General features: G+C 42.0%; 2 protein-coding genes across 3 annotated transcripts; one reads left to right on the forward strand and one right to left on the reverse strand.

The window, feature by feature from the left end:
* Nucleotides 1-1,222: 1,222 nt before the first annotated feature.
* On the reverse strand, nt 1,223-6,909 carry nelfa (negative elongation factor complex member A). The gene is made up of 11 exons (XM_008427970.2): nt 5,600-6,909; nt 3,980-4,151; nt 3,708-3,869; nt 3,503-3,592; nt 3,279-3,406; nt 2,680-2,749; nt 2,496-2,584; nt 2,296-2,404; nt 1,867-2,195; nt 1,680-1,779; nt 1,223-1,496 (listed from the first exon to the last, which is right to left on the reverse strand). The coding sequence occupies exons 1-11, from the start codon at nt 5,807-5,809 to the stop codon at nt 1,312-1,314; spliced, it is 1,644 nt and encodes a 547-aa protein (XP_008426192.1). The 5' UTR covers nt 5,810-6,909; the 3' UTR covers nt 1,223-1,311.
* A 682-nt stretch (nt 6,910-7,591) lies between these two features.
* nicol1 (NELL2 interacting cell ontogeny regulator 1) lies at nt 7,592-11,279 on the forward strand. Of its 2 annotated transcripts, none has more exons than XM_008427971.2 (4): nt 7,592-7,703; nt 7,944-8,079; nt 8,617-8,705; nt 10,319-11,279. In XM_008427971.2, exons 2-4 carry the CDS (start codon nt 7,965-7,967, stop codon nt 10,388-10,390), a joined length of 276 nt encoding a protein of 91 aa, XP_008426193.1. In that variant the 5' UTR covers nt 7,592-7,703; nt 7,944-7,964; the 3' UTR covers nt 10,391-11,279. The 2 variants fall into 2 exon arrangements, with proteins under 2 accessions (XP_008426193.1, XP_008426194.1); XM_008427972.2 differs by having other exon boundaries at nt 7,616-7,667.
* Nucleotides 11,280-12,920: the final 1,641 nt, after the last annotated feature.

Below are 12,920 nucleotides of genomic sequence, written 5' to 3' on the forward strand. Positions count from 1 at the left end.
AAGGAAAAATATACTGCTCAAAAAAAATAAAGGGAACACTTAACCAACACAATATAACTCCAAGTAAATCAAACTTCTGTGAAATCAAACTGTCCACTTAGGAAGCAACACTGATTGACCCGACGAGGGTCCCCGTTGTCAATCAGTGTTGCTTCCTAAGTGGACAGTTTGATTTCACAGAAGTTTGATTTACTTGGAGTTATATTGTGTTGTTTAAGTGTTCCCTTTATTTTTTTGAGCAGTGTATTTAAGAGGCTGGCTGCATACATTTTCTACTCTAGTAATTTCTTAAAGCACCTTTTAAATCAGTTTCAGCATCAAACATTGATCTGGATAATCCAAAGAACACTAAATCAAAATCAAATCTGAAGGTTTTGGAAGTAATTTTAACTTCAGTCACTTAAGGAAGTTAAAATTACTTCCAAAATGGCACCATATGGTGCCACCACTACGGTTTTTCTTCATGGTGCAAATCACCAGTGGGTCAGCTGAACTGTATTAATGGTTCATTGCGTATGAACTCAAGCAGGCACTTCAATTGCACCTATTAAAGCAACCAATGAATTGAAGGCTATTTTATTTCACTCGTTTTCTAGTTGACTTGTACAGGATAGATGTCACATTATGTGTAAAAAACAAAACAAAAACAAAAAACCTTAAAACCATGAAATGTCAGTTTACGTTTCAACACTGCGGAGAGCCGCTGACGTGATTCAGGTTAGAACCAGATCAAAAAAATTAAAAAAAAATATATATATTTTGACAACTTGGACTGAATTGAAGGATAAGTAATGATGAAAGATGCTCTCAACGTGGAGTCTGTTGTATCTTTATTTTCTTCCCTTCCTTTGAAAAAGGCTGAAAAATAATTAACACCAACCAGAAGGCTCCTAACACAACTTGACAGTATTGAGAGGCATCACCCTCCTGAAGTTTTTTTTTTTCTTTTTTGCGTCGCCTGCAATGAGAACAACATCTGTTTAGTGAAAAACATTCAATCTTGAAGGGCCGAAGCTGAAAATTATTTTTTTTTTTATACAGAATACAGACAGCTTTTGCCTCGGCACTCAAAGATGCCAGCCGTAATGTCGCCCATCCTGAACCGGCATCGTTCAACAACTGGAGCGGACTTAAAAACAAACAATAAAAGAGGGAAGGAAAAAGGAAGGTCTCCATTTTGGTAAAAGGGAGGATTCTTTCTCTCCTTGACAACCTGTTCGAGCTTGATTTGGCCCAAATGTTTGTGTACATAAATGTGTTGGTTTTGTGTGTGTGTGAGTGAAATTTGGGGCGTGGGGTTTTTGAGTCCCTTCAGGAAGTGTTGGTGATGGGTTTGTATTTCTTGAGGCGGGTCCACTGTCCTGTCGAATAGTTCATTTCGAAGACCGTGTCGACCAGCATGGTCGTGCTGCCGGTGCCGTCGGCTTTGGGCAGAACCTCCGTGTGCTCGCTCAGCTTGATCTGGATGATGTCCCCCTGCTCCGGGCACGGGTTCTCTGTATGGGCATCCAGACAGAAAGCGGGTCACATTCAGCCCCGAACAGGAAGTACAAGAGCTCAGGAACGACATTATGATTCAAGGCTGATGCAGTTATGGCGCTAAGGCTCATCTTCAAAGGTCTCAGCAATATTTGATGCAAATGGTCTTAAAAAGACAGGTGGAGCTGGTCTTCGCTTACCTCTGGATCCAGCCATGAACCCCAGAATGAGAGCCTTCTCTGGCCTGGTGACCTTGTTTGCGGTCTTGAACATCTCCTGAGCAGCGTACATCTGGTCTCTCTGAGGAGCGGAAACAGCAGAGATTCAGCAACACGTCTTCCTAAATCATTCTGACTCTAAACCTCCCAGGGTCCCCCCCCTCCATACCGTGAGTGAGAGGTTCTTTTTGGGTTGGGGTTGTGCTGGCGTAGGTGCTGGTGTCGGCGTAGGGGTCTGAGGGGTGGTGGGGGGCTGGGTGGGCGTCTCCGGCTGGCTTGCGGTTGCGGCCGCAGGCGGCCCGTTGTTGGCCGGCGTGGAGGTGGGCGTGCTGGGGGACGTGGGCGTGGCGGGGTTCGCCGTGGAGCCGGCGTTGTACATGGGCGTCCGCTGCTTGTACTGGTTGGGTAAGGTGGAGCCGGCGCCGGCCGCTGCTGTGGTGGACTCCTCTGGCTGGCGGGCTGCCTGCAGCGTGTCCCGTCCAGAACCACCGGCGTTGGCTGTGGAGATTGGAAAACGTTTTCGTTACAAATCACTCCAGGAGTTGGCGACATAGGGAGAGAGAGAGAGAGAGAGAGAGAGCCGGGCCGCTTCACCAACCTGGCTGCGCCTCGGAGCTGGGAATGTAAGAGGAGGAGGGAACCATGCTGGGCGTGGCCGGCAGGTAGCTGGTAGAGGGCAGGGGATTCTCGTTTAGCGCCCCAAGTTTCTGAAAACCAGAACAAAAGATTTTGAAACGGACATTCTAGAGAAGTGAAAGCTGACAAAGACGGTGGAAACCAGATCCGTGTGTGGAATACCTGAGCAGAGACGAGGCCAGCAGCGTAATCTGGTGTGGTGTTCTCCACCACTGACTCTTCTTTGGCTGCTTTTTCTCCGGCTTCTGGCTCTGTAGTCAGGAAAACACATCGTCCAGCCATCAACACGTGAAGAAATTTACAGCCTGCAACTAATATAGGAGGGGAAACAAGAGAAGATGCTCACCCAAAGTCTTTCTTCTCCTCTTCGCCTCTCGTCCAGCTCCAACCATGTCCAACTCTGAAATATCTAAAAGCTAAAAAAAGACAACTTTTTAATTTTTTTTTTTTTTTTTTTAAACGCAGTCATATTTTACACCAGAATCAACATCTGGTGCCGAGAAAAAGTGTTTGCCTTTAAATATCTAAACTGCTTGAATGATAACTTCTATGAAGCAGAACTGCCACAATAAATTTAACTAAGTGATAAATTGTCTCAGTAATTACTGCAATAAATGATAATACTGTCATTTGAGACCATTTTCAACTAATATAATGGCTTAACACTGCAAGTTTGCCCTCTCAAAAACTTAACTTTATTTTAAATATCCAAAATAAAACAACCAAAACAATACATGCAAAGAAAAGTATTTTCTGTAAACTAAATTGTCCTTCAAAAAATATTTTTCATCAGATCAAGTTCATGTTTTATCCATCATTAATTGATTAATTATTGCGACAAGTTTACTATAAAGTGCTTCTGGTGACAAAAAAAGCAAAAACTGGAGGAACCCGACGGCGTGTGAATAAGTCTTTTGCAGCTCTGCGTCGTCATGAGTTACCAACCTTGACCCCTCTCTCCTTCCGTAGAGGAGTCCGTGGGGGGGCGATGGGCGTGCGGTTACTGGGAGGGCTGAATAAACTGGGAGCAGTGGGGCTGCGAAACGGGGCCTTGGGAATTCCTTTGAGAGGAGCTGCGACGCAAACAGAAAGGCTTTAGTAACTAAAGTAACAAACAAAACATTTTGAAAAGGCTGAATTGAACTGAAGTTGGTGATTTCATGACTCACTTGTCGTATCAATCTTTTTGACCAGTCCTCTCCCTTTGGCGTGAAAAGGCACTCCGGCTGTCTTCTTCAGCTGCTGCGCCGTTTCTGTCGCTGCAAGAGAAACTGAACTCGTCAAGACGTTGCCATGTCGCTGCTACAGACGTTTTCACAATGAGCCAAAGATTTTATTTCTAGTCAGATCTTGGGGAAATCCTGGTCGACGTACATTTCTGTAGCAGTTCTGCCCTCAGCGTCGCACTCTTTGGCTTCCTCTTGAGCTGGAAATGTTTGACCGGGGGAGTGAGTGGTCCTACTAGAGTGGTCAGCGCGTTCTTGTTCAGGTACTGGCACTCCAGAGGGAGCATGGCGGACGCCTCGCACTCGCCCACTGAAGAGAGAGAGAGAGGTGTGTGTGTTTGTGACTACTGACAGGAGCAAACGGCTTCATTCATTTGGTTAAAACAGCTTGGGTCAAACAAAAGCAAACGGTTCCCGAACCTTTCTCCCTGAGTTCACCGAGAATGTCCTGCACATTCGGATTCTGCTCCTCCAAGTCCAGGTTGAGAGATCCGGTCTCCGGGAAGGACTTGAGGATATCGGCCACCATCAGCACCCAGGGCTCTGAATCCACCGTGGCCAGCTGGATTATCTCAGACAGAGCCTCCTTCATCTGCCGGGACAGGAGGGAGCGGTCAGACGCTGACCGTTTACCGCAGCTGGGGCTCAACTCAAATTAATTTAGAATGAATTTGATGAGAGCTGTGTGGATATTGATCGATTCAGCAGAAACTATACAGCTGCTGCATTCAAACTATAATAATAAGTCACTACTGATGGCAACTTTGTCAGCATTTTAATTTCATGTTGATTGAATATGCTGGTCTACTTGTCCTGGTGCGCAGAAAGTAAAGTTTAGAAGATGACAAAGAACAAGCAAACATGGAGGTCGCTATCAAAGATGATGGTTTTTGGTGTGTAGTCCACTGATTTTTTCTTTTTGACAAGTAATACTGCTCTGTTACAGAGCTGGGAAATATTGGTCAAGAACACAATCAATATTTGCTTCGAGACATAAAAACTCTTAAGCTTGAGGAACGAGACATTGTTGTACATTTATTTTGGCAACATATAGATTTTAATTGCAATCAGTAGGTTGTCACAAAGATATTTGAATCAATTAATTTTTTTTAAGCAGTTTAAAACATTAAATGTTCTAACATAAACAAGATGATTTCCAAATTGCAAGCCGATTAAAATATGAAATCCTACAAACAATCCTAGTTTAGCCAAAATAATGTGAATTCTTGTCGTCATTTATTGTCAATACCATGATCTACTTAACTTAATTTCATTTGAACAATTAATATTGGTATTCATTTATTTAACTTATTGATAAAATTATTTCCTTTTTAAAATTGATTTAGTTATTCATTTTTCAAAGATATTGTGATACTTAGTAATACTAATTTTAGTGATTACTTTTAACTTAGTGACCTTTAGCATCGTTTCTTGCTCGTCTTAAACTGTAGACCCAACTAGAGTTGGCATCTAGACAAATGAGGCATAAAGAACCAATATAAAAGCAGGTTCTGGTTCGGGGCTTCTGAGTGTCTTAACAAGATGACCTAAAGCTGCATTCTGCGCAGCTGAAAGCTGATATGTCGGGCCGGGATTTGGTACCGCCCTCCAGCGCAGCCAGATCCTGCGTCTGCCCCCTCATCCACCACAATGTCTGCAGGAAGCCGCCAGGCTAATGTTGCTCGCATAAGCTGCAGAGTTTCTGCGGAGAAAGCCAGACTTTCTGCGTAGCTAATTTAGTCACGGAGCAGCCTGCCGTTCGCGTTGTTTTAATATTACACGTAAACGGCGGTAGAAACGCCTCGGTGATTTGCATAAAGAATCAAGTCTGCTGCTTCGAAAGTTAGCTCGACCTGTTAGCGGTTAACGACAACAGTTTTAGCTTTAGCTTTCAATTAGAAAGCCAGCTTCTCCGCCGCGTTGTGATTTGGGTTCAGCCATCTGCGAACGGAGCTCCTCTCCTGGATATAAACGGGTTTTTACCTGCGCCCCTCACTTCTACGCTGTCGAGAGTAAGTTAACTGAAGCTCCGCGACCCACCTCGTCAACGGTCCGCCTGGGAAGATGCAGCATCCCGAGCAGCAGTTTGAGCTTCACCGGCGGCGACAGGCTCGAAAAACATAACCGTATATTGTCGATTACTGACACGGTGAGAAGGGAGGCGATGCTCGGAGGCGTCCACAGCTCGTCCGTGGATCCTAGTTTGTTGTGAAGCCACAGGCCGGTGTCGCTGTCCTTCATCGACGCCATCTTGGAAAAAGAAGTGTTTTGAGTTCGGGCATTTTAACAGGCTACCTAAGAAAAACAGCAGTCAGGACCCCGCCCACTTCATTCTGGGCGACGTATATAAACAAAACTATGAAAAGTAGACAGGAAAGCAGGAGTTTATCCCTGCTGTCTTTTTCTTTGCGTTTTAAAAAGTCAGTTTTAATTGGCGTTTTGAATTCTACATTTGCACAACTTGGTGGTTCGACAAAGGGAGGCGAAATACAAAAGTATACTGTATACTGCGTGCAGGCAAGTTTTAGTTTGGACCATTTCTTCATTTTTATGCATATTTTAAAACTCCAAACGGTATAAACTTGAATGCTTATTGAAAATAAACATGTCACCTGATGTGTATTTGTTAAATGAGGGAAGGCGGGGCCTAAGGAGATCAACGCCCCATATCAAGGTGTGCATAATTTTCAGGCAGCTCTACTTAGCATCAGACACCAGCAAGGTGGAGGCGGGGTACCGGTATGGGCGGGCATTACAAAAGATGAGCTAGTTGGACCTTTTCGGGTTGAAGATGGACTCAAAATCAACTCCCAAAACCTGCTGCCAGTTTTTAGAATACACTTTTTTTCAGGAAGGAGTCTGCATCTTTCAAGAAGACCATGATTATTATGCAGGACGATGTGGAGTACTATGTACTTCAAGGCCCAGTATAGGCCTTGAAGATGAAATAATGAAGTTGATCGTCAACAGAAACCGACAAATCGACTCCATGATTGGAAGTCTGTCGGTTTCTTTTTTAAATGTCAGAAATATTTGTCAGTTTAGAGTTGTATGTCTCTCACTTTAACGGATGACAATAAACAACTGAGATGGGAACATTTTCAGTTTGAATACAGATGCAGAATAACAATTCTGCACACCAATAGTTACCCAATAATCGTGCACACATAGATGTCCTAAAAAAGCCAAAATCTCACTTTAAACTTTCTTGTATATTCAGGTTTAAGAGGTGGATTGACCGAGAGCGCTGTAGCTGTTCAACAATAAAATGAATCCTGAAAACTTCAACTTGTGTAATAATTGTGCACATTTTAGGTTTTTTGCTGCAAATATTTAAATAAAATGTATCAATGAATAGTTTTCTTTATACTTCGCATATATTTGTGATTTTGTGTCAGTTTATAACAAAAATACCAATATATAGCACCTTTCAAGATATCCTCCTGACTACCAAGAAAATGAAATATTGTTCAATCACCTTTTTAAAAAAAATCCCAGTCTTTGTAAGGTAATAAAAGGTTTTATGCACTTACTTTGTCTCTTCCCATAAAATGTGTTATTACTGATAAATGCCATTTTTATGAATTAGAAAAAGGTACGTACAAAAGTCCCACCCCTTTACATGTGGTATTGAAAAGCCCTAAATGTCCCCTCCAGATACCAAAAGGAATTAATTCAGTAGAATGCAGGGGGTGGGAGATATTCACGTTTAGAAATGTCCTCTACAGAGGACAAAAATGAACTACTGGTAGTCAGGAGGATATAAATCACAAAGTGTTTTAGAACAAGGCACAAAAGTCAAATTCTATCTAAATTTGTTGTAATTATAGTATACAATATAATGATATATTAATTATATATAATTTTTATTTGTATATAATTAATATATAAGAATAAGCAGAATTTCACAAATGTATAATTTGATTTGACTGACGCACAACATACTTCCCAATCCCCCCCCCCTATTTGCACAAGGCTTTATTTTGAATACTGCCACCGGAAGTTTTAACTCTGTTCTGCAAAAGCTGTTGTCAGGTATCCTTCGGCGCATGCGCACTTCGCTGATCTATGTAAATCATTGCTCGGTGGGCATTTTAAGGCTGATCTGGTGGGTAAAAAAAAAAGCATCCTCGGCTCATTGAAGGTAATTAAATATAAAAACTGCGCAGTACGCCGCAATAATTCTGTATATAGCGCATTTATAAAGGCGGTGTTCTGCGAACTCAACGTGTAAAATTTGATCAACAAAGCCCGTAATATTTTTGTGATTTAATTTACTGGCGGCCTTTTTTTTTTATTTTTTATTTTTTTTATTACGCTCTCCGTAGCCTTTTCATCTGAAATGTTGTTTTTTTTCTTCCACCATCTAATCTATAAATAACAGGAGGCTGACCGGACCATCGCCATGGCGTCCAGTGGATCATATGTGCAGGTAGCGCTGGTTCTGCTGGCGGTCCAGCTCGTCTGTGTCGGAGCCGCTGAGGCGGATCAGGAGACGGGGACCGTGATCCCTGCCGAAAGTAGGCGGATTTTAAAAAAATTAATAAAAATAAAATGTGAAACGCTGAAAGAGGTGTAAACAATGTCTGCCTTTCGTGATGTTTTTCCTCCCGCTAATGATTCCGCATCCCACGGGGAGCCCACGGTGGAAATTATGGGTCATTCTTTGTAGTGAATGCGATCATTTTATCTCCCGAGGGTTTTAAAATAAAACCAAAGATGACAAAAACACAAACAAACATACAATTAATAATGGTTGTAGCTCCGCGTGAAGATGGAAGCTGAATTCAAGACAAAGGCTGAACACTTTTAGTAATAACTAGCCAATATTTTCGAACCAGTTTTTTTTTTATTCAGTACAATTTAAAATTTGTGTCCATTTCCCGTTAAATGTGCCCCCCTGTTGCAGTTTATTAGATCACTGCTTTGTCTCATATTGGACCTGCTGACCTTATTCTGTACTAACATTACTTACGCCTGTTGATATAGATGAATAAATAATAATAATTTAAAAAAAGAAGCTAAACTTGTTCCATTTCTTAACACTGTGCTTGCAGGTCGTCCATGCGTTGACTGCCATGCCTTTGAGTTCATGCAGAGGGCGCTGCAAGATCTGAAGAAGACGGCTTTTAACCTTGATGCCAGGGTCAGGGAAACTTTTAATCCGCTCAGAATATTAGAGCATGATCATCATCTTTTTCTAAATCTTTTTTTGCTTAACCTTGTGGGTGTTTTAAGTAGAGCTCTTGACCGAATTCCTGCTGAAAGTGTTAAATTTTAACAACCGTCTGGAGAGTTTATAGGGTCAGTTTATGAATCAAAATAAGGCACTTTGCAGTGAAAAACAGTTTTTCGTCTTAAAGATTTATCATGCTTTTGCTCGTCAAGCTGATTTTAATATCAGAATTACAAATCGAATTTAGTTTGGTTCACTCATTTTTGAGATCCTTTAAGCCTGCTTCGTGTTGTCAGACGGGTTCTACATGATTACTTGGTTTTACCTGTCAGACCTGGGTGTTGACAGATTTAACCAAAACTGTGTCTGATCACATGGAAGACAATTATATTTTCACAAAAGGCCAGTTTGGATTGGGTAGCTTCCCCCCCCCCCCCCCCCCCATCTCTTAATAAATGAAATCATTATTTAAAAGTGGCTTTTTGTGTCTACTCAGATGATCCAAACCATTTACGTTTGACAAAAAAAGAAAACAGGAGAAATCTGGGAAAAGGGCAAAGACTTTTTCACAACACCGAAGGCCAGTGGGTGTGCTTCATGTTAGCTACAAGAGAGATAATATTGATCTTTAAAATAAATGAATTAGGCATTATAACAGGTACAACCAGTGGAGCTGCTGTCACTTTTCAGTGAGTAGCTCAAGCTAACCTGGGATGCTCACATTCACGACTCCCTTTCCAAAAAAATATAATCTGAGGAAAACAGACATTTAAAGCTTCATGACTCAGATTGTTAGAATATATTTAATCCAGCAAATACTGAAACTAACTGACATATTAATTCACTAAAAGCCCAAATAAATGATCATTGTTTCCTCTTGAGTTTGATAAATCCAATCTGACTTTCATATCATTTATCTTTTATTGAGACACATTTCTTGATCATTTTGATTTATCGTTCTCATGCAATTAATTATGCTTAAAAAAATCTGTCCATATTAGTTAATTTTGTTATTTTTACTATTTTCTGAAAGCACCAAAAGATACCAATAAATTTGAAAATATGATCAAATGCAGTTGGCATGTGCAGTTTAGTGATTTAAATCACACTTTTTGTATCCAAGTGGTGTCATAAAGAACCGTATTACAAATGGATGTTTTTCAAGAGCAGGATTTGTGCTTGTGGTGCTATAATTGTTGTGCCATGCAGTCACAACCATATAGTTAATTAAAAGAAAAGCAATAACTAGATCTTATTGTCACTTTTGTTATCACAATACCACAAAATGTCGCGATAAAACTATTGCTCACCCCTAATTAGTTGTTAGAACTCAAATCAGAAAATATCCATTATTCTTGGCTTTTTAATGTTGCATCTGTGCAGATTAATAAGCAATCCACCGCTGAAAAATTGGAATCGCATAATTAAAATGTCCAAATTAGGACAAAGACTAATTCAGATAATGAGTTTATGGAAACTTCTCACCAGAACTGTTTTTCTTTGGGCGGTCTTTAAAACGAGATGTCGTCTGAAGGCAAATTAGATACCTGACGTCTCTCACACTGGACTGCTTCCTGTTGCAGACGGAGACGCTGGTGCTGCGGGCCGAGAGGAGGGCTCTGTGCGACTGCATGCCCACCACCACGCTGCGCTGACAACGCTCCGTCTCCAACCTCTACAACGTGTACAGAAACTCCCATCTGAACTTCTCTGAACGACAGGCACTTTATATGATTTGTTTCCATCACATTTGGGTGCAGCTCTGATTTCCACCACAGGGGGCGTCATTGTTTTTTTTTTGTTTTGTTTGTTGTTTTTTTTTTTTTTTGCCTCATTTAAGACGCTGACGTCTGAGAATCCCCACATCTCTGAATTTCCCTCGTCGAAGCATAAACACGTTTTTCTACTTTCTAGTAACTGACTGTAAAACGTAGACGCAGTAGGATGCACCTGTATATGATTGTGTTGTATGAGGTCACTGTTTACACTTCGAACTGTAGCATCAGAGTTTATTTAACTGCTCACATTAACGGCAGTTTGACATAGTAATTTAAGACGAGAACAATCTGACTGTAATTTAAATAATTGTAATTAGCCGACTCGGAGCCTGTGGGAGCGGATGGGTCACTTACAACGGAAAGTTCTGTTTCCTCCACGGTCAGCCGTGGAGACGTTTTTGTTTCTGTGAAGGTACTTTTAGCAAGAACACTCGTAGGTCTTGGTTTAGCACAGCACTGTAGCATGAATTTATAGCACTTTCGTTTCACGTGGTAAAGGTCGGTGTGTGCAAACGGTGTGAACGCGCTTCGGCGTACGTCTGCGGCGCTCGGCCCCGATTTCGAGGCGTCTGCAGGAAAAAGTGATGAGGCGGGCGGGATCGGATGAGCTGCGGCGTCAGCAGGGAGGCGGAGGAGGGGATGAAGAGAACTGCAGCAGGGAACAGAGAACCGTCTTACCGTTTCATTAACAATGTACTTTGCAAGTCACGAGAGGCTCCACTTACAGTGTTAATGTTGTACCTATAAATAAATTCACCAAACAACTGTCTTTGCTCCTTTTTCTTTTTCTTTGTTTTGCGGGAGAGGGGGGGGTGACCTGTAATAGAAGAGAGAAAGTATAGATTTGTGACTGCTTTAATGAATAAACGCAACAATTTATTTAAGTGCCACTGGAAAAGGAAGCAGCTGTGGTGCAGCAAATGCTTTAAACAAACAAAAAGTATGATTAGATAGTGAAATAAACCAAAAGCTTTTTGCTGTTCATCAAGTATTTCCTGCAGTTAGCATCACCAAATTCACGTCCTGCTTTACACAGGTGCGTTTTAATATATCAGAAAAAAAATAAATTCACTTCAATTAAAAAACTCATAGTCATCACACGCAGAATGGTGCGTTTTAAGACTTTATACCTGTTAATTAATCATGACAAACCCAAAATGCTTCTCTGAAGGTTTGAATATTCCAAACTATCGATACAAAATGTGATCTCAGGAAAAAGTTGTGGCCTACTCAAACCTGGAGAAGACGGTTGCTGACACCTTCAAGAATCAGAGTGCTGTTTTCAAGCATCTTAATAGAAAGTTGAGTGGAAGGAAAAAGGTACAAGCAATATAAATAACTGCAGCTTTGAGAGCCACGTTGATGTTTGTGTGGGAACATAGTTTCATATCCAGGATTAACTTCTTCTCGACCAGAAGACGTTACAATAACTAAGGAAGAGGAAACAGAATCGCTCACGCTGGGTTTTATTTAGGGGTATCGGGGTGGAGATGGTTCCAAACATATGAATGTCACACATTTCTGATTTAGAATTATGACCCACTTCATGTTAGTACCCCATAACTCTAGTTAATTACATTGACGTTTGTGGTTATAACATGAAAAATAAGTCAAAGGAGCAATATGAAGAAAGTTGAGGATTTCTTTTGCCTTTCCTCCAAACAAATAAAAAATGTTTTAGAGCAACATTCTGAACCCTGGCGCACTTTAGTTCTGGGTTTATTTGTCCTGTGAGGCAACAAAAGTAAAGCTCTAACATAACGCTGGTTCTGCTTACCTCATCTCTGCCTAGACACACATACAAACATCCTTTTTTTTTAAAAGTTATTTACAGCCGTGATTACCACCAGGAGGAGAAGGAAAACAGAAAACGTGATCCATCACTGCTGTTAGGCTCTTATCTGCACCAGCAGGAGGCGCTCCGAGTCCAGACAGGCGGGCAGCTGTGTCGCAGCACTGCGCCACTCTCTTGCTTCCTGGTGTGTGGAAGCTGGCTCCGAAAGCAGCCAGGGCGAGACTCTGTGAACAGATACAGGCAGGGAGACGCCGAGGAGCCCCGCCGGCCGGTGAGGAGCCTGCAGTGACCTGGCAGGCTCCTCTGCTGCTCCTGCTGAGGCAGCTCCAGCCTGCCGGGGCAGATGGGGGTTTAAACTCGGTAACTTCTTCCCCCAATCCAACTTCTCTTTCATCTTCTCCTGGAGAATCTGACTGCGTCGACAACCAGCTGTCAGAAAGTCTCCGGAGGAAAATCCTCAATACTTCCAGTCCCTTTTAATCCACCCTTCATCTCGGTGCGGGACGGCTCTCACCGAACCACAGAGGCGTCCACTCATTGTTCTGTTGCAGAGCTTCTCCAGGGAAACCCAGGGAGCCACTGAGCGGGACAAACCGAGTTGTTAAGCTCAGA

Source organism: Poecilia reticulata, linkage group LG14, assembly GCF_000633615.1.
Source record: "Poecilia reticulata strain Guanapo linkage group LG14, Guppy_female_1.0+MT, whole genome shotgun sequence".
In the NCBI taxonomy this organism is placed as follows: Eukaryota; Metazoa; Chordata; class Actinopteri; order Cyprinodontiformes; family Poeciliidae; genus Poecilia; species Poecilia reticulata.